The following is a 20,909-nucleotide window of genomic DNA, read 5'->3' as shown; positions in this document are numbered from 1 at the left end:
TTTTGCAGACCAAAGATTCTCTGCGGTACAGTGAAGTGTGTGACTGAGAACTGTACGATATTTTTTTTATTTTTTTTAATGCTTTGAGTTCGGACTATTATTTTTTTGAGTGTGATCGCCAGCGATCTGATCAGCTATCAGAGTCATTGGGGCGATAGATGATAGCGAAAGAGACACGAGACTGATTGAACGCCTTGAAGGACGGCGATCGGTCGGAGACGAACTGAAGAGGGGCATTGCAAGGGCAAACGGTGTGGGTTTCACTAGATTCATCACCGGAGGAGGTTACGGAGCTTACCAAGTGGTTTTCAGAGGTTGTGAAGGCCCCGGTGACGGCCCTTTGGGAGATATTGGTGCAGTGGGAGGCATCGGCGATAGTAGGAAGGAGCCTGGGGTAGCGGATTTCACTGGAGTTGGTGGCCAGAAAATTCCGACTCTGGGGAGCGGTTAAAGGGAAGGTTATGGCGTACGGATTGGAGAGGGGGCTGCTCCTCTTCCAGTTTGGAAAAATGGCAGAGCACAATCTGGTCCTTCGGCAGCCTTAGATGGTGGTGGGCAGGCCTTAGCCCTCAAATCATACAGGCCGGGATTTTTCTTACGGAAGGGGCAATCTCAACGGTGTTGGTGTGGGTTCGTCTTCCACAGCTACCGACAGAGTACTGGGATATATAAGCACTTCGGAAGGTGGGGCAGCTCGTCGGTGAGCTAGTTTTCCTCGATGAACGCACGGCGGACCTGAAGTGGCTGGGGTTTGCTCGTGTTTGCATCAAAATCGATCTCGACCACCCTCTGCAGCTGGGGTTTCTGGTTAAGCGGCCTGCAAGCCCATTTTGGCAGCAGTTCGTCTTCGAGTATGCCGACAGAGTTCACCTTCGCTGCGGCTACTTCCACCTACTAGAGGAGTGGTGTCTTCTGGGGAATGGAGTTGCGGCAATGGGGTTAGGCCCAGACAACCTCTTTCTAGTGGAGGGGGCGTAAGGAGACCAGAGGATGGTGGGGCCCCCCCTTGGGCCTTGATTGCTAACCGTCCATTGGCAGGAGCTAAGGCCGGAGGCTGGGGTAGACGGGAGGAGGTTGATGAAGGGGTCGACTCGGCATGAGTCACAAGCTACTCAACCTGGGCCGAAAAGTTCGACGACTGACTCGGTTCGGGTGAATGTTGAGCTTAGAGTTGAAGGATGGATCCAGCCATCCTAGGTCACACAATGGAGATCGCTCGGTCGAGATCGCTCGATCGGTCACATCAGGCGACAGGGATGTGGGGTTGCATGCTAGAGGCGGGGGACGGATCTCGGGCCCGAACCCATTTGGCCCGTTGGCCAGCTCAGGGTCTGCAAGTGCGGATGGGAGCGTGAGCGCGCTGGGTGCTGCAGCAGGGGCCCCAGCCCAGCCGAAAGTGGGCCAGGCGGGAGAAGAGAGCAGGGTGCGGGCGGCGGGCCAGCCCAAGCGAGCCTAGCCCCAAGATTCTGACTTGGGTAGGGCTCCAATGAAGCCCACTAGCCGAGATTTGGGCCTGAAGGGCTCCAAAAAAGTTGCAACGAAGAAGAACAAGGGAAAGGAAAAGGCTGTGGCCTCTTCATCCAAGGATCTGGAGGCGACAGCGGGATCTCGAGGTCCTGGAGTCTTCATCATTGCTGCCAGGGGCCCGATGGAAGCGAAGGAGGGCCCACTGGAGCCTGGAGGAGTAAGCTGAGAGATTGGTGCCCCTGTGGTGGCAGAGGTGTCGGAGCAGAGGCCCGAGATTGAGATGGAGGGTATCCCACCCAGTGGTACGACGATTGAAGGCTTGGAGCACATGGAGGCTTCAGACATGGACCAGGGCTCCTCTCAAGAGGTTGTGGTGGCTAGACTCAAGCAGGCCATCCACGATGAGGGGACGACCTTCGACATAGAGCACTCAATGGATGATGTGGTTGAGGTGGACTCTTAGATCAAGGGTCCTTCCTGGTGAGTCTTGTCAATGAGAATCTTGCTCTGAAACTATCGAAGGGTGGAGAAGCCCTCCTTTTGATCGACCTTCGGCCAGTTGATCCGGCAGTATGGTCCTGATGTTTGTGTGCTGAGAGAGACTCACCTCTCTGGGACTGAGCTCACCTGAGCTAGATGGAGGATCCCCATGGCCTGGAGCTCTTATACTGTGGAGTCTGGGGGACTATCAGGAGATATCTTGGTGATGTGGTGTGGCATGGCTTGGTTAGAGTAGATGCTTTCCACAGATATAAACAGCAGGTGGTTCTTATCCAGTCGAGAGGGCCCTGGCTCCTCCCCGATGTCTATGCAAACACCGAGCACAGGGATCGGAGGGTGCTCTAGGTGGAGATTTCTAGACTTCTGATGTAGGACATGCCTTCTCTAGTGGCTGAAGACTTCAACTGCATCATGGGACCCCACGAGAAGTGAGGTGGCAGGCAATAAGGGGTCAATGTGGAGTCCAGAGAGTTCAGAGAATTCATCAGTAGCAATGGGTTGATCGATCTTAGATTTATAGGCCCAAGCTTCACTTGGTGTAACAATCGATTTGGATCAGCTCAGATTTAGGAGAGGATTGATCGGGCACTTGTCTCTACTGACTAGATCCAACGTTTTTCGAGACATTATGTTCAGCACCTATCGAAGATAGCCTCGGATCATTGCCCAATTCTTATTTTGATAGATGGCTTAGACTGACCCGAGGCCCCCTCTAGTTCGAAAAGTTTTGGATCTTTTATCCAAAATCTTGAGATTTGGTTCGAGAGATGTAGAGGATGCCGATTCATAGGGATGTGAGGTATAAGGTGACTCGTAGGCTGGAGCTGGTCAGATGTAGACACCTCAGCTGGAACTGCTTGGAGGTGGGCGACATCTTCCGACAGATTGAGCAGGTTGAGGCAAATATTGCGGAGCTACAGCTGAGGGAGGACCAAGACGGTGGCTTACATGAGCCAGAGATGGGGGAGCTCCGCGGTAAGCTCTCTGAGTATCACTTTCTATTGAAACAGCAGTAGATCTTATGGAGGTAGAAGTCTAGAATTCAGTGGATTCAGGAGGGGGATCAGACATTAAATTTTTTCATCAGTCCATCATGATCCGGAGGTCCGCTAACTGTTTCAAGTAGTTGCGAAAGAGTGATGGCAGCATTATGGATGCTGATGGAGGGATCTGAGTGGAGATCCTCCATTTCTTCAGGGATCAATGGACGATAATGCTTGATGAGGACTACCCCATCTCGAGTGCCTAGCTGGAGGCTTGTATCTCCGCACAAGAGAATGATATTTTGACTTGTCCGATGTCTCCTGAGAAGGTGCGTGGGGCCCTTTGATCTCTTAGAGAGGATAAGGCCTCGAGGTCTGATGGCTTTCCTTCATTTTTCTTCCATCGATACTGGTCGATCATCCGGAAGGAGATAGTGGAGGCAGTGCATGTGGCCTTCAAGCTCAGAGATATCCTCATAGTGTGGAAGCGGACCTTGATCATCCTTGTTTCGAAACAGCCTGACGCTTCGCTCCTAGAGCACTTCAGACCTATCAATCTCTGCACCACCCTCTACAATGTGTATGTGAGGGTTCTGATGGGACGGCTGAAGCTGTTGATGCCTCATCTGATTAGCCCAGAGCAAGGCACTTTTATTGGGGGTCGATCTATCACCGACAATGTTATGCTGGTCCAAAAGTTCATGTATGACCTCCAAAGAGCTCCTTGTTGCCGTAGCCTCATGGTGATCAAGCTGGACATAGAGTGGATATATGATCGGATCTGCTAGCCTTTTCTCCGATGGATACCTCAGGAGCTGGGGTTTAGGGAGCGATGGATTTATTAGATTATAGATTGCATTGAGGGTTCGAGCTTCACCATCCTCGTCAACGGCACCCCAACGAAGTTCTTTCTTTCCTCTATTGGCCTTCGCCAAGGTTTTTCTCTATCTCTCTATCTATTTATTTTATGCATTAATGCCTTATCCAGAGCATTAAGAGTAGTGGTTCAGGGGCAGGCCCTGGAGCCGTATTGGCCTGCCCCTAGTGCCCAGCCACTCTCGCACCATCTCTTTGTAGACAATTGCCTTCTCATAGGATGTGCTTCAATTTAGAATACGGAGTGCTTTGCCTCCATTTTAGGCCCTATTGTCAGTCATCGAGATAGTTGGTCAATATTCAGAAGTCTACGATCATCTTTAGCCTGAGGATGAAGCTCTATGTCAAATCGACGATCAGAGAGATCCTGGAGATTCGAGAGTAGATAGGGATACTATCATACCTTAGAGTTTTGATCATGGGCCATCATCTATGGTGGGCTGAGTGCAAGCTTTTAGAGCAGTGAGTCTAGGAGCATCTTCAGGATTGACAGGCCGATGTCCTATCCTTCATGGGCAGGATGATCCTGGTGAGATCGGTGCTAAGCTCTATTTTGGTATACCTATTGTCCAATACAATTGTGCCGGTTGCTTGTATTAGAGAGCTGGAGCAGCAGTTTTGCAACTTCTTGTAGGATTCTGGATGTTATCGTTATTGTGTCCATCTACTTTTTTAGGAGGTGGTGTGCCAGTCTGTGCAAAATGGTGATATGGAGATCCACTCCTTAGTGACAAGGAGGGAGATTTTGATTGTGAGGTATACGGTCAGATTTCTGATCTAGTCATACTATTTGTGGAGTAGAGTGATGAGGTCTCGCTACGATGAGTGGAGACATGAGACCCCCATCCACATCGCTTGGAGATGCTCTTTCATCTGGAGGAAGATTTGTGCTCGCAGGCCTGACATTTTGGACCAGATCAGATGCTTAATGGGGGATGGATGCTCGGTGGAGGTAATCCAAAATGTTTGGATTTCAGGCATTCCTCTCTCCCACTGGCTGACCCTTATCAGCAATGAGGTGGAGGACCACATGAGGGTGTCTGATCTTATTACTACTGATGGCTCCAGTAGGAGAACAGAGGAGGTCACTCGACTCTTTGGGGATTCACTTGTGGAGTGGAACCTTGCCATCCCGATTTCAGTGCATCCCAGTCAGGATGCGAGGGTCTGGGGGCATTCCTGCTACTTAAAAGTTTCTTTGAGGGATCGCTCTCAGTTGTATGGACCGACGCCCACTAGGACGATCGAGGCTGTCTAGATTTGGAGAGTTATCTCTCATCTTAGGATGAGAATTTTTCTTCAGAAACTTATCTGGATTCGGCTTCCCACTCGGACACTACTCAAGGATAGGCGCATGGGGGTTCCAACTTTCTATCCGGTCTGTGGAATGGAGGATGAGTCTGCGAAGCATGCTATTTTGTGCTGCCCTAGGACGAGGGTCATTTGAAGATAGATGGGCAGTTATCCTTGGGAGACGAGCATTAATTCTTGGTTGGTTTTTTTCTTTGGCTTGATTTTCTAGAGTGTGACCGACAAGTTGACTGCTATTGCTAAGCAGATGGCTTATATTGCTTATCAGATTTGACTGTCTAGGAACAGCCTTATTTTCAATAGTGAGGTAATTCCTACTCGTCGGATTTTGGACAGAGCTGTCTGTTTTGCTCAGGAATATTTTCAGTTTGATACTGTCACTCGATTTCTTGATATCTCCGATCCCTGAAGCTTTTTGGCTACCTCGATAGTGACTCGTAGGATTCTATCTATCTCTTGGGAGTCCCACCCTCATAATTTGTCAAGATAAATTTTGATGGCAGTGTCAGAGATAGAAGAGATGGAGCTAGTTTTATCATCCGCAGCTCTGATGGTAGACTTCTGATGGCAAGTGGCTCCCACCTCTTCGAGCCTTCTATCTCGGGTGTGGAGTTTCATACCGCTTGGACAGGGGTCACTTTTGTCAGACAGCAGCTTCTGCGGAGAGGATCTACCATGAGGGTAACTTTGCCACATCATTACTTGGATTTAGGGAGATGCTAGACAGTTCGATGGTCATCCTCTTATCCAAAATGTCTGGACCTCTCTTCGCTAAATTGCTGCAATCAGAGTTTAGTATGTTTATCGGGAGGTTAATACTGCAGTAGATTGGATGGTGACTTTTATTGTAGAGCATTCCGACGATTGGATTTGGAGACAGGATGAGAACTGTTTGCTAGTCTTGTGAAATTTTGTGTATCTTAATCTTTTGGGCTGCTCCCATATTAAACCGATGTGACCATTCGTTTGTATCAAAAAAAAAATCATATCTATATATGCTTACTGTAAGGCATAGAAGAAAATTGGGTGCGTCCATCTAAGAGGAGCGAAGATACAGTATGTACTGATTTCAAACAAAGTGTGAGCATATTCTACAAGATTATGATACATCTTTGCCAAAAAGAAAACAATCCATTGTTGTCATGTAGCCAGTTACATTTCCGTATGTTTGCTTGCTTCTATCTATTTTTTGATAATCTAATTGTTCAGCATCCTTCTTTTTGTATATAAATGTTATCCATTGTGGACTATAATGTGTCTCCCTTGAGATATATATTTATTTCATGTAGCTAAATTTCACCCCCTTTTTTTATATTTTCTTTTTCTTACCAAAATCGCATACTGTACATATTTATAACAATCATGTGTTCATGTTCTATAAATTGTTTTATCATCCAATCCTTTTAAAAGATGTCGCCGCAATGCCCTGGACCAACATGGAGTAGTTTGGCCAGTGGCAGTCTGAGGAGAAAAAAGATAGTTGACAATAATCTGAGGAGGATTTGGACACTTCTTGGAATCTGTAAAAAATCCGATCATTAGAGATTCTCCAGTAGAAGATCCTTCAACGCTTAAATCAGTCGGAACTTTGGAAATATGAAGAAAGAGAAGCAACAAGTGGAAGCCTTTAGCCTTTGCCTATGATCCCCTTTTATAGTGGAGAGAGAAGATAAGTTTCTCAATTGCCAGTATTCATCTTGGAGAATCCTGATCCACGATGTGTCATGGATAATGGTGATCAATGGCATTAAGTCATGCATCAAATTTGATTGTAACCATTGGGAGTTTTGCCGTAACCGTCCAACATTTTAGAGGCGTGGAACTAGCCCACATTCTTCTTGTAATGGCTTAGCATCTCTTTGAATTTTTCTGGAATCGTCGGCTTGAATCCGACCAGGTGGTCAGTAGTTGAACGAAGTGGTCCTCAGCACGTAGCCGAGAATGATGTTTGAAAGTGGAGTATAGTGTGGTCATCCACTTTCTTCTGACTCCCAAGGATCCAAGCTGGGGCCATACCGACGAGGATCCTCTCACAAAAGGAGTAGGAATACATATAATGATAATGATCAAGATAAATTATGGAGCCTCGACCATTAGCCGGTGAATATGTTTGAGGTCAAGTTCAATGGAGATGGATGGAACGTTGTGCAGTTATTCTTTCCCAAAGATCTTCCCACAAGTGTAATTATTTTCGTAGTCCAAGGATGAACCCCAAGAATAATGTCCGAGGTAGTATGATCCGGTAACAAAAGATATTAATAAAAATAGTCCTATAATGACATACCATATGTCTGTAATACATTAATGAACAAATTAACCATTATATCACTTTGGTTAATATGTGCTTATTGAGGATTTATGGCAAGTATTTACATCTCACCTCAATAATTTAGAAGATAGCTGTGGACAAATGCGACATAGATAAGGCTAAAAATAGAGCAGATAGCGATCTCATAATATCCAATAGACCTAACAGGACTCGGCTTTGATAGTCTAATTGCGATAAGTATAGAAATCTAGGCTAAAGAAGCAAGACCCAAACATAGTTGACCATATACAGTAGAGACAAAGGCTAAAGGATATTAACTCCATTTTGAAATGAAATTTAGCTCATAGTTTTGTGTGCATGAAGCATATTGAATTGTGAGATGAATTTTCAAAACCACCAAAGATCAGAGTGAGCCAATGTGGATGATTACAAAAACTTAGCAGTTAATCAACAATTTTAGTTATGTATGAATAATAAATTGTAATATGAACTATGGATCCTTTGATCGATCAATAAAAATCAATTTATTTTTAATTTATTCTTACTTTTAGCTTTATCTTTAAATTACTCACTTTTAGTTTTTTAATAGGACTTTAATTCGTCAGTAGGAGCAACAGGATGATACTTCATAGCCCCATCTGCACCCTATCCTATCATATCCTTCTTTCAAACAAATAGTGTGATGGTAGTAAAAGTTCTTGTATATTTTCGGACTAACATTTCTCTCATCATTATCTTTTGATTATCCTATTTTCAACTAATCTAATGTTGATGATACATCTATGCGTCCATCCCTAACCACAAGATTTGTCACATCTCTTTATCAATGAGCGAGCTTTCTAGCCTTACTCATTACATCTAATTAAATAATGAAGAAAGGCCCTATCACATCTAAGTTCACTTAATATGAGTGTAGGTATCCAAATAATTAGAAGATAGTCCAACTAAAGCTATTTCCATGCATGCTTTCACAACCCAAAGGTTCACAAATCCGGTCTAAGTTTTGGATCGGGTCTTGGTCGGTTCTGATTCGATTCATTCGGCTCTCCTCATAGGACAACATATGGTCCCTACAATTAGATGCAGGTCAGTTTCCACATGGATAGTGTTTAGTTCGTACTCTCAGTTTTTACCTATTATTTTGTACACACATGAATCAATGTGCATAGTCGCCTATATTCAATTTTCTTAAAAGTACCCCCGCACTGCACCAGTAAAAAGGTTATAAAAAATTAAAAAATATAACAAACACCATGAATACATCCTACCTTCTTTAACAAATCATGCAATCTCTACATTCCTAATCTGTCGTTCCAAATCTATTCATATGATTTTATCTCCTTAGGAGGAGATCATTGAGTGCATCATGTCTCCACCGACTAAGATTGTATTGGGTAAAATTTTTAGAGTTCAAACAAATATTTTCTGATCCTCTAAAAGTACTTTTAAATGATATAATAATATTTCATAAAAATCAAAAAATTATTTTAACTTTGTTAGAAAGCTAAAAAGATCTACTTGAAAAAAATTCTATTTTAGAGATTCTCACTAAAAGTACTTTCTAACCAATATCAAAAAGTTATTTTAATTTAAATAAAATTTTTTCAATGACTAAAATACTACCAATAAATCTAATAATTACATCTTATATCATATCATATGATATTATTATACTATAAATATAATATAATATAATATAATAAAAAATAATATTAGATATATTATAAACACATAATACAATCCATGATAGTATTATTATATTATAAAAATACAATTTAGTATAATAATATTTAATAATTATATAATACTATTATACTTAATAATATAATATCATGCATTATAAACTATTATTATAGTCCATTATATACATTATAGTATAATTATAATAATATTATATTATAGTATAATATTATGTTATATTGTATGATAATAACATTATACAATATAATAATATTTTAAAATATGATATTATTTCAATTATAAATATATTATATAATCTATTATAATATTATTATATTATAAAATATAATCTAGCATAATAATATTTAATAATTACATAATATTATTATATTATAATAATATAATATAATATGTCATGCATTATAATCTATATTATATTATGTTATACATTACATTGTAATTATAATAATATTATATTATATTATAATATTATATTATATTATATGATAATAATATTATAATAAATTAATATTAGATGTATTACAAACTCATAATATAATCTATTGTAGTATTATTATATTAAAAAATATAATCTAGCATAATAATATTTAATAATTATATAATATTATTATATTATAATAGTATAATATAATATAATATATCATGCATTATAATCTATTTTTATAATCTATTATATTATATTATATTATATTATATATTATAGTATAATTATAATAATATTATATTATAGTATAATATTATGTTATATTATATGATAATATTTTTATTATAAACATATATTGTAATCCAGTATGATATTATTACATACATTAAAATACGAAGGCTTCTTATTCTACAACAATAAAAATACTTTTTCATTCTTTTATATACTAGGGGATTTCACTTGAAAAAAAAATATTCCATACTAACGTATTCGGATCCATAACCATGGATTTCAATACACGAGATTCAATTAGTATTATACAAAAGAAATCAATTATAAAAATTAATATAATTAAATCAATTTTTCATAAACAAACTTGGGCTTTACGATCCCAGACAAGATTGGTTCAGGATCATAGGGTCCTTTTCTATTAGATAGGAAGGGCTATTGCATAAAATATACTTTTAAGTAATTGCTCCATAGATCCTATATCTATTTATATGAAGAAAAAATCATGTAAGGAAAGAGATTTTTATTTATACAAATGGTACTTCAAACTTGAAACGAGCATGAAGAAATTAACGATACTTCTTTATATTTTGAGTTGTTCTATCAGATTGATTATTCAAGATCTTTGCTCTTCACCTTACATTATAATTATCATAACATTATAGGATAATATTATTTTATATTATCTTATAATATTATGTTATATTATATGATAATAATATTATAATAAATTAATATTAGATATGTTATAAATATATAATATAATCCATTATAGTATTATATTATAAAAATATAATCTAGCATAATAATATTTAATAATGATATAATATTAATATATTCTAATAATATAATATGTCACGTGTTATAATCTATTATTAAAATCCATTATATTATAGTATAATTATAATAATTTTATACTATTATATAATATTATGTATAAACATATAATATAATCCATTATAGTATTATATTATAAAAATATAATCTAGCATAATAATATTTAATAATGATATAATATTAATTTTAATAATATAATATGCCATGTACTATAATCTATTGTTAAAATCTATTATATTATATTATATATTATAGTATAATTATAATAATATTATATTATAACATAATATTATGTTATATCATATTATAATATTATATTATACTATATGATAATAATATAATATAATATAATAATTTTTTAAAATATGATAATATTTCTATTATAAACATATAATGTAATCTATTATAATATTATTATATTATAGTATAATATTATGTTATAATATAATATGATATGATATGATAATAATATTGCATAATATAATAATATTTATATTATAAACATATAATGTAATCTATTATAATATTATTATATTATAATAATATAATCTAATATGTTATATTAGAATCTATTATTAGATTAGATTATAATCCATTATATTGTATAACATTATATGATAATAATATTATATAATATAATAATTTAATATATATAATATTATATTACATTATTCTTCATTATGAAATACTATGTAATATCTTTTATTATTATTTTATTGTATCAAAAGTAGTTTCTTATTTTAGTTTTCAAATATATATTAAATTTTTAAAGTACTTTATAAATATGATTATCAAACAGTAAATAATTTTTGGTAAAAATTTTATTTCTCAAAAACTTTATTTTCAATATCTCTAAAAGTTCTATTGCCAATAGTAATCTCAAATAGGGCCTAGAACTCTTCACTGATAATATTAAGTCCTTTGTATCTAGAGACTTGGGTTAAGAGTCATTAGAGTGTACCATAGTAAGTGGAGGGACCGTAAAAAGAAGAGTGGATATTTGGAACTGGATGCACGGTTACGAAATCAACTTTCTCTTATTTTAGATTTTTTATCTTTTTAAAATTTTACCACATTTAGAAGTTAAATTAGTTGTTTAATTAAGCTAAAGTGAGCACGCCATTGCTTCCATTGACCAATCTATAAGGCATAAATAGTAAGTTTTGTTAATTGATGATTCCTATATGGTTTTTTGTATTTTTTAGTAAAATTATGCAGAGCACTAAAATTATGTGGATATTGAGGATAAGATTATCATATTAATAGGAGGATAGGATTAGACTCAATTAGGTCGATTCCTCAATTAGATTTGAAACTGAATTTTTTGCATATAAATAAACTATTATGCAAAGTCTCCATTAATCAATTTCTAAAAATTTTGAATACTCAAATCTACATCAGTTGCCAAAAGCGCATTTCCATCACAACTTTCCAATATTATAATTCCTATATATATTTATATATTTTAAAAATATTATATTTTTTAATTAAAAAATATTGTTCTTTTACATTTGAAGCTTCTCCTGTTTTTACCACAGCCACATCATCAAATAGATTCAATTTCCCATAGCCATTAAATTCTCCTACATATTCATGCACTCTCAATATAATTTAAGTATTTAATAGAATATAAGTGCACATCAAAAATATTTTAAGAGGATCTTTAATGTGCTTCGAAATTATTTTTACATTACTTTAAAACATTTAAAATGTTACTTTTAAATCCGAAATATTTTTCATGAATACAAACATACTTCCAATCATGCACTAAATTCACCAAATGCTATAAATGACATGTAAGGAATTAAAAGTAAAAAAATAATATAACATGATCTTTATTAAGTATTGAAATATATATATTGCGGAGAAAATAGAATAGAATATTTTTTATTTCACATGACTAGCGGAATTTAGAAATAAACCATATTTGCTAACTGCGTTTCGTTTCCCAACCTGTGGAGAGAGGGCCAGAGAGAGAGAGAGAGGAATATGGTTAGCTGATTGAGGGAAGTGAGCTGGCTCCTCCCTTATCTAGGAGAGATGTTTAAGCTTAGGAGATAATTGAAAAATCGAAAAAGCTGCGAGAGAAAGCAATCAAACAGAACCAGTCCAACCGAACAGAGCAATCAGCCCCTCTTCTCTCTTTTTTTTTTCTACTTTTAGATCTAAGATCCATCCCAAAGTCTTCTTTGCAATACTTCTCTCACGGATATCCCCTCGAATCTTGATTTCTCGGATGCGGGATTCAGAACAATGGATCCCAACAGAGCAGCCGCATCGACGGCAAGCTCGGGGAGACCGAGGGACGGCGTCGGGCATCCCCCCGATTTCCCGGCCGGCCTCCGGGTCCTGGTCGTCGACGACGATCCCACCTGCCTGAAAATCCTCGATAGAATGCTCCGCAAATGCCTCTACGACGGTATTCTTACTCTTTATACTTATTCTCTGGGATTGATCACTCTAATTCTCCGATCTAGTACTTTATTTGGAAGGTTATTACGGTTGATGCTTTCATTGGTGCAGTGACAACTTGCTCGCGGGCGGCGGTGGCGCTGGCGATGCTGCGGGAGAGGAAGGGAGCGTTCGATCTGGTCCTGAGTGATGTGTACATGCCGGACATGGATGGTTTCAAGCTTCTCGAGCACATCGGGTTGGAGATGGATCTTCCTGTGATCAGTAAGTGAACATGAGGATTAGGTTGGTTGGGACCTCAGATTCGGAGCATGTTTTTGATTCATCTTTTATTGTTGATGGCTAGTGATGTCGGCCGACGACGGGAGGGATGTTGTCATGAAGGGAGTCACTCATGGTGCCTGCGATTACCTCATAAAGCCCGTGAGGATGGAAGCGCTGAGGAATATATGGCAGCATGTGGTGAGAAAGAGGAGGAATGAGTTGAAGGAGTTGGAGCACTCGGGAAGTGCGGAGGAGAATGACAAGCAGAAAAGAGCTTTGGATGATGGGGATAATGCATCTTCGGCAAGCGAGGTGAGTTGGAAGAATGTGAAGAGAAGGAAGGATGGGAAGGAGGAGGAGGAGGAGATTGAGGAGCGCGAAGATCCTTCGACGCTGAAGAAACCGAGGGTGGTTTGGTCTGTTGATCTCCACCAGCAATTTGTGGCTGCCGTGAACCAATTGCATGTAGACAGTAAGTGAAAATTTTCTCTTTGTTCTTATATGATTTTAGGAGTAGTGGTTGTTTTCCTTTCTGTAGTTCGATCTAGTTTTAGTTCGTGAAAAGCTATTAAGAAACAAGCAACTAAGAGGACACCTTACTTAAAAATGGAAAGTGTCTGCTTTTAAAAGTTTCAGTTGAATTAGTTTATTTAAGAGAACTTTGCACTTAGATTCTGAAAAGCTACCCATCTTGCCATGCTATTGTTCAATCTCTGTAATTTCTGGTTTCATAGTTTTGTAATCTTATTTAATGTGTCCTGTATCATGCAGAGGCCGTTCCAAAAAAAATCCTTGAGTTGATGAATGTTCCTGGACTTACTAGAGAAAACGTTGCGAGCCACCTGCAGGTATACTAATTAGTTCCAAATTTTGAGCAAGTTTTTTTTTTTTTTGTAGGTGATAGTTATACTTCTCCATGGACATTTTACCTGTTTTGAAGCTCTTGACTTATATCTCTCTTGGACTAGCTTGTAGTAGTTCAGATGCTTATGTTCCAACTTGTAGATATTGATTTGCATATATGGTAAATTTTAGATTACTAAAATCATAAGTTACCTTCTATAAAAATGTTTGAATTCAGTTGATGTGCAGTACATTGTTATTCTGCATAATTAAGTTTTGTAGTTCTGTTGTTTAACGAGAGAGTATTAAAGAGAGTGAATGAAAAAGGAAAAAATCAATGTTTTATGCATCAAAATGTATTTAAACATCTGATATGGATTGAATTGGATGCCACTGGAATTCTTTGTTCAATGCTCTTGGTGACTGTGGGCTGAATTTATTGAAAAATCAAAGTGCTAATGTTTGATTCGAAATTCTTATTGCACCACGTGCGGTGATTGACGTGCACGGAGCCCCCCGCCCCTCCCTTTGAATTGGATGCCATTAGAATTCTTTGTTCTCTTGTGTGACTGTGGGCTGAATTTATTGAAAAATCAAAGTGCTAATGTCTGACAAAGTATAAACTGTTGTAACTTTTGCCATTTAAGGAGAGAGATCATCAGCAGTATCTAGTTAATGAGACACTAATGATTTTTCAATTGTCCTATTTACCTGATAAGTGATATATGGAATTTTCTTCCACTTTTCCACACTTAATAATCTCATCATAAAAATGGTGTTAAATTATTTGCTATATCAAATTTCCTTTAATCATTTCAAAAGGTTCATAAGAGGCCATTGATATTATTCATGCAACTGTTGACATTATCTTTTTCACCATCTCATAATGGCATGTGTTTTGCTTCATGCAGTAAATCTTTTAGAGGTTTCCCCAGATACATCAAAAGAAAACAGTTGTTGGTCAATTGACCATTTTGGATTCTTTAGTCATGCACATTTGAGCGAAAGGAAACTTCTTAAACCCCTTATTAAGGTGATAAGGAGAGCTAGAGTTGCTTTCAACCCATGGAGAAGTACAAAGACCCAAATGAGCATACAGGAGGCATCCATTAACTGTAGAATAATGCCTCCTCTGCTAATATCAAAAAGCTTTGATCCATCAAGTTCAAAAAATAATTTAATCTGTTTTCAAACATTTTACCAACTTGCATTTGGAAAAGGCACCATATTGATCAAGAGTTTGAAAGGTTTGATTTTTTTTTTGTTGTGGGGGGGATGGACGTTTGAGCAAACAGCCAAATATATGTCATCTTAGCTAGTTGGTTAGAGATTCTAACCAAGTCTAAATGATGTTCATGTTCAAAGGGCATACTCTTCATCAAATCACCTTGAAAATTTTTCTGCTGGGAATATCCTTTCCAGAATAGTGGTCTTGGATCTTATGTGAAGAGGCCTTCATAAAGAGTGAGAAAACATAACTATTAGTTCACCAAATTAAATATCTGGTATCCTCGAGTTCTATAGATGCAATCTAAGAGAGGCAAAAAGTTAATATGCCTCCCAAATTCCCTCCTTTGTGAAAAATTTTCTAAATATAGACATGCGAAGCATGCTACCATTGTACATACTTGGTGTGTCCAATCAGTAGTTGGTTGTAGGACCAAAATTTTTAAGGTGCATGTTTACCTGAACAAGCTAAGTATTTGGATTTTGGGGATGAACATGCCAACAAAAATACTTTAAAGTGCATGAGTAAAAGTTTCCCACTTCGATTAATTTTCTTGTGGACAAGTGAGGATATGTGTTCTTGTTGGCATGATGTCGTGGAGATAAAGATAGAACCAGATGGGAAGCCTACAGGTGGATTGCAAAATGAGAATAGTTTAGATGTTACACATTCAATAAGGGAGTCATCTGTTTGTGCAAATGATAAAGCACCAAATATGAAAAACTAGAATAATATGGGTTAAAGCGTATTCTGCACTGGAGCCCCTTGGTTCATAGAACTGTATGATTTCAGTTATTGAAGCAAAATTTGGGACATCAAATATCAAAGATTAACCTTCCATATTAACCTTACTAGTTTCATAAAAGTAAGATTTCCATTATCTTGTGCTATTTTATAGACTGTATTGTAAGATCCATGAAAATTTTGATGTGCTGAATTGTCCTTAAGGACATATATAACAATCCAGTACTATCGCTAAAGGGCCTAAATGTGATATAACATAGCATGCCTAGTACATGATGTTTGTTGAAAGGTCAAAAAAGGTAATTTTGCACATATCTGGTTCATAATGTTTGTGGAAAAATTGAATGAGGTAGTGCTGCACTATTTAGAAGAGTATACCTTAAAAAACTCGGTAAAATTCATGGCACTCCTTATCTTTAGAAAAAAAAAGGAGAGCTTTGTTAAATCACACTACTGGATAGCCATAGCAATCTAAAAGTGTTTATAGCAATTGGATAAAAGCATAGAAATTTCAAAGTTGAACAGTTTTCTTTTCCTTATATGATAGCTGTTCAAGACCTTTGGGCATTGTGCCTCTATCATTTAAGGTAGTTGGTCCCATGAAACTTTCATCATTTTTTAGGAGTGAGGAAAAGGCTTTATTAGGTTTGAATTTGGTCCTATATCTGTAGGAGGTCTTTTCTTGGACTCGGGATTGTGTTTCATTTCTTTGTTAGCATAATTTACCTCTGGCTAGTATCTTTGAATCACCTTTCCCCTATCCATAGACTTTGAAAGGATTTCGCTTCAATAGCATGATTAACAACACAGTTCTCTCAATTAAGTGATAAGCTAGTTAGCCCCTTTTTATAACTTGTCCAAAATTTTGATGGACCAGAATAGTTTGACATTATATAGATAGCATAAGGCCAGTTGATTGATGTCAAGGTGTATGTTAGATCCCTTTATATTTATGCACCAATTCTCACACAAAAAACACCTTCTACATGTTATTTTTTTCCCTTTCCTCTCTTGATACATTCTCACAAACTCTGTCCTTATCATTCATCCCCTCAAAATTCTACATGAGAATATTTTCCATTGGCAAATTGCATTTTTGATCGACCACATGTTCATCATTTCATATTTGCAAGACCTCTAACCCATTGTTGATAACTTTAGTTATCATTTATAGATACCCAAGGCATGTGAAGCATTTCACCGATGAGAATATGACAATTCTTGTCCTTTTGAGAATAAATGATAGGAGCACCACCAATCCTCTCATAGAAGTGGACAAGTTTGGCATGTCAAACACTTGGAAGACACCATCCAAGTTCAATGTGGAACCTCCTCTTATATATTGTCTCTTAGATAATTATTACATCCTGCGAGATAAGTTACTTTGTCATGTCTATTGTAGCATTATTTTATTTTGGGAACCTTGGCTCAGTGATATATTGCAGTTATGTCAGTGATAACATACTGCTGTTCTGCAGTAGTGAACATCTGAGAATGTGTTTCATGCTAGCGTTCTCAAAGGTCTTCAGCAGTGCCAGCCTCTGCTGCATCTATTTTCTTGAGCTCATGTTTGTTGATCTATTATTTATCTCCTTGGCTGCTCTTGCATACATTCATTTGCATGTACTCTTCATGCAATCACGTACAGTCATGTATTTGGATGCGTGGTTCTCAATTTTCTCTTCATATTTGCAGTGAAACTTTTAATATCATGGTAGTGTCTAGGGTGGAATGCTCGTGATAATATCACATGCATTGAAATGTCTTAATGGTTCAATCAAGATAACTCTATAGGTCTGCAAGAATATTAGTGCTAATTATTCACATAGGTGGTTGGTATTGTTTGTGTGAGACTATTGCCCTTTTCATTCTCTTTCCTTGTTTGCTCTATTAGACCAGTTTTCATTGCTGTGGCAACTGGAGCACATTATGAGTCACATGCTTCTGTTGTGATGATTTCATTCTGCATGGACAATTTTATATGTTGTTACAATTCTTGATATTCAGCATGTGCATCTAGTTAATGACCTCTATATGATGGACATGATTCCCTCTTTTATGTCATTGCTCTAAAAATCACTCTTTGATAGTAGTTTGACAAATGTAATGATATACAACAGAAATACCGATTGTATTTGAGGAGACTAAATGTACCACAAAATCAGGCCAGACTTGATACACCATATACAGGTGCTTCAGAAGCAACATTTCATTCAGTTGGTTCATTTGATGGGCTTGATATTCAATCTCTTGCTGTTGCTGGTCAGTTTCCACCACAAAGTCTTATGGCTCTAAATTCCGAGCCCAGAAGAATTACAACTACTGGCATAGGCCTGTCTCTGTTGATCAAATAGGTTTCAATCCTAGCGCACAAATGGCTAATGCTTCCAATATAAGGCCTGCAATGATGCAACAGATGAGCAATAAGCAATTGAACTTCCTTTCTGGACCCTCCAGCAGTATGGAGTCAGGGCTGCTTGGTCAGTCACAACAACCGGTCCCATCATATGGAAATATGGGACTGCGAGTCAGTGAAGGTGCATCAGGTTTTTTTAGCCTACCATCTTCACAAAGAACAAGCACCTCATTTTCAGGAGGCACCATCAATGCAAACATGACTAACTCTTTAGTTATGCAAATGACTCGGCAAGGACAGCAATTTTCTCTATCTCAGCAACAGAATCGAATACACATAAATATGCCCCAACAGCCACAAACAAGGGGACAACTACCAAACGCAATTGCAGCTGAACACGATTCGAGGCTTTCAACAACCATGGGGCATCAAATTCTTTCGAATGAGGTTTCACGTCATGGCTCAGGAAGATGTGGGAGTAATATGAATGTGTGCACATCATTGCCTGAAGGCTACATGAATGCTTCTTCATATGGTGCAGTTTCTCAAGCTTTATATGCTGATTTTTCTAATAGCTGCATGAATGAATCAACCGGAAGTAGCTATCCTCTTGCAACAGGAGCAGGAGCAACCACTTTCACATCAACTGGCATGCTTCAAGATGCTTTTCCCCCAGTGGGAAATGTTGAAGCATTGGGTAATTCCACCAGCCTAAAAGGAGTGGACTTTGTTCCAGATTATGATCTCCTTAGTGAAGTTCATCAAAGTAAAAGCCGAGACTGGAAGTTACAGAATATAAATATTTCTTATCAATTAGCCCAACAACTTGGCTCCAAGCAAAGCAATATTGACTTTGGTTCTTCACTCTTGGCTCATCAAGATCCAATAGCAACTATAAAAGATGAGAGTAGTAGGAATACATGCATTGTTAGGAAGGAGACATTTTCAGTAAGAACAGATATTGAACGTGAGAAAGGAGAGTGCATTGCTCAATGCAACAGTACCATTCTTGTTGAAAACTCTGTCAGAGTAAAGGCTGAGGGCATGTCAGATCTAAGTTATCAAGGTGGGCTTTTTGATGGCAATATTATACAAAATGAGCTAATGGATGTCGTGGGGAAGAAGGTCAGTTTTCTTTTATATCATCTGTATGTAATATTTTGCATAACTCATTCATTTTGTATTTTTCTGACATTAGATCTTTTTTACAACACTTGGTCTAATTATAGACTTAATCCAAATGCCATGAACCATAAAGCATTGCTTTTCCACAATCTGATTTTTTTTCTTTTTCAATAAACATTATCCTACATCTCTACTCTCTAGTTTGATACATCAAAAGCTTTTAATTTGTTGTATAATTTGTCTGATGCTGTTGTGTAGATTTCCCAGAATGTATTCTCCTTTCATCAGTTCTTTATTTAATTATATGTATGGTGCAAGAAACTTGTGTCTGATGTTGCGGTTTTGGTTAAATTTCAGCAGCAGGAAGGGATTGGACAGGTTGATCCAGAGTTTAATTTTGATGGATATTCCTTGGATGATATTCAGGTGTAGCTCACTGGCTTTCTCCAATGATGCGAATTGTTTGTCACAGTCAAGGTATGGAAAAAAATCCAGAACCTGTCTCATGGCAGCTCTCTCTCTCTCTCTCTCTCTCCTCACAGGGAGCTGTCCAGAAAAGATAATGTGAAGTAGATCAAAGTCCTGGAGCTGCTGAATTTACTCACAGTGGCATTAAATGTGAAGAATAGGATGTGGAAAGATAATGGCTGGTATGCAAAGGCATACCTGAAAAGTTTTGAACTTTTGCTCGTGCTAACAAGACAGACCTCGTTTAATGGAGGATGTGAATTGTGTGGTTGTGGTGTGATCGAGTTGTTTGACCCTGGGTAATAGAAGCCTTCAAATACTCTTTTCAATATTTGAGGGGAGAATTTCCTAATTCCATTAGCTGTTTGTTGCTTTTAGAATTACAATTATCATGTACAGTTTTGTACCGATTCATGAACGCGTACCTTTATTTAATTGTTCATTTGGAAGGTTGCATCATCTCTTTTCTCTTCATTGCTGTTGCTGGTGAGATTCTACACCTTGTACCTTGTTTTGTTCGGTTCTCATTTAGTAGATCATATGCTGTCCATCCGTGTTTTCAGATTTTCCTTGAATATTGTAAACTTAAAAAATGTACGCTAGAGAAAAAGGGTATGGCAATATTATGAAATATATATCGTTAATCATTAGCATAAACTACTAAATAGTGTTATTGCGACATTTTTTTACAGACGTCTAATGAAACATTTTTTAATTTTATCCTTGTCATTTTCCTAAATGGTTCTTTTTTTATATCTACGTTTGTGTGTAGGAAATGAATTTGTGATTCCTCCGGTTAGAGTTATTTAATTAAGACGCTAGATGGTGATCAGATTCTTAAGAGGCATCAATTTAATTGATCAAAATTATGG

The 20,909-nt window shown here is 37.4% G+C and overlaps 1 protein-coding gene across 1 annotated transcript; it reads left to right on the top strand.

Annotated features, from left to right (window-relative positions):
- The first annotated feature begins 12,537 nt into the window (after positions 1-12,537).
- On the top strand, positions 12,538-20,496 carry LOC105057423 (two-component response regulator ARR2). The gene is given in 8 exon segments (XM_010940026.4): positions 12,538-13,016; positions 13,121-13,273; positions 13,356-13,745; positions 14,045-14,121; positions 18,209-18,425; positions 18,428-19,569; positions 19,927-19,995; positions 20,112-20,496. Coding segments are annotated over 8 exon segments (2,235 nt in total). The 5' UTR covers positions 12,538-12,850; the 3' UTR covers positions 20,133-20,496.
- The last annotated feature ends 413 nt before the right edge of the window (positions 20,497-20,909 follow it).

Source organism: Elaeis guineensis, chromosome 14 (genome assembly GCF_000442705.2).
Source record: "Elaeis guineensis isolate ETL-2024a chromosome 14, EG11, whole genome shotgun sequence".
Taxonomy (NCBI): Eukaryota; Viridiplantae; Streptophyta; class Magnoliopsida; order Arecales; family Arecaceae; genus Elaeis; species Elaeis guineensis.
The sequence above is the reverse complement of the archived record's forward strand: the minus strand, read 5'-3'. Positions and strand labels throughout refer to the sequence as shown.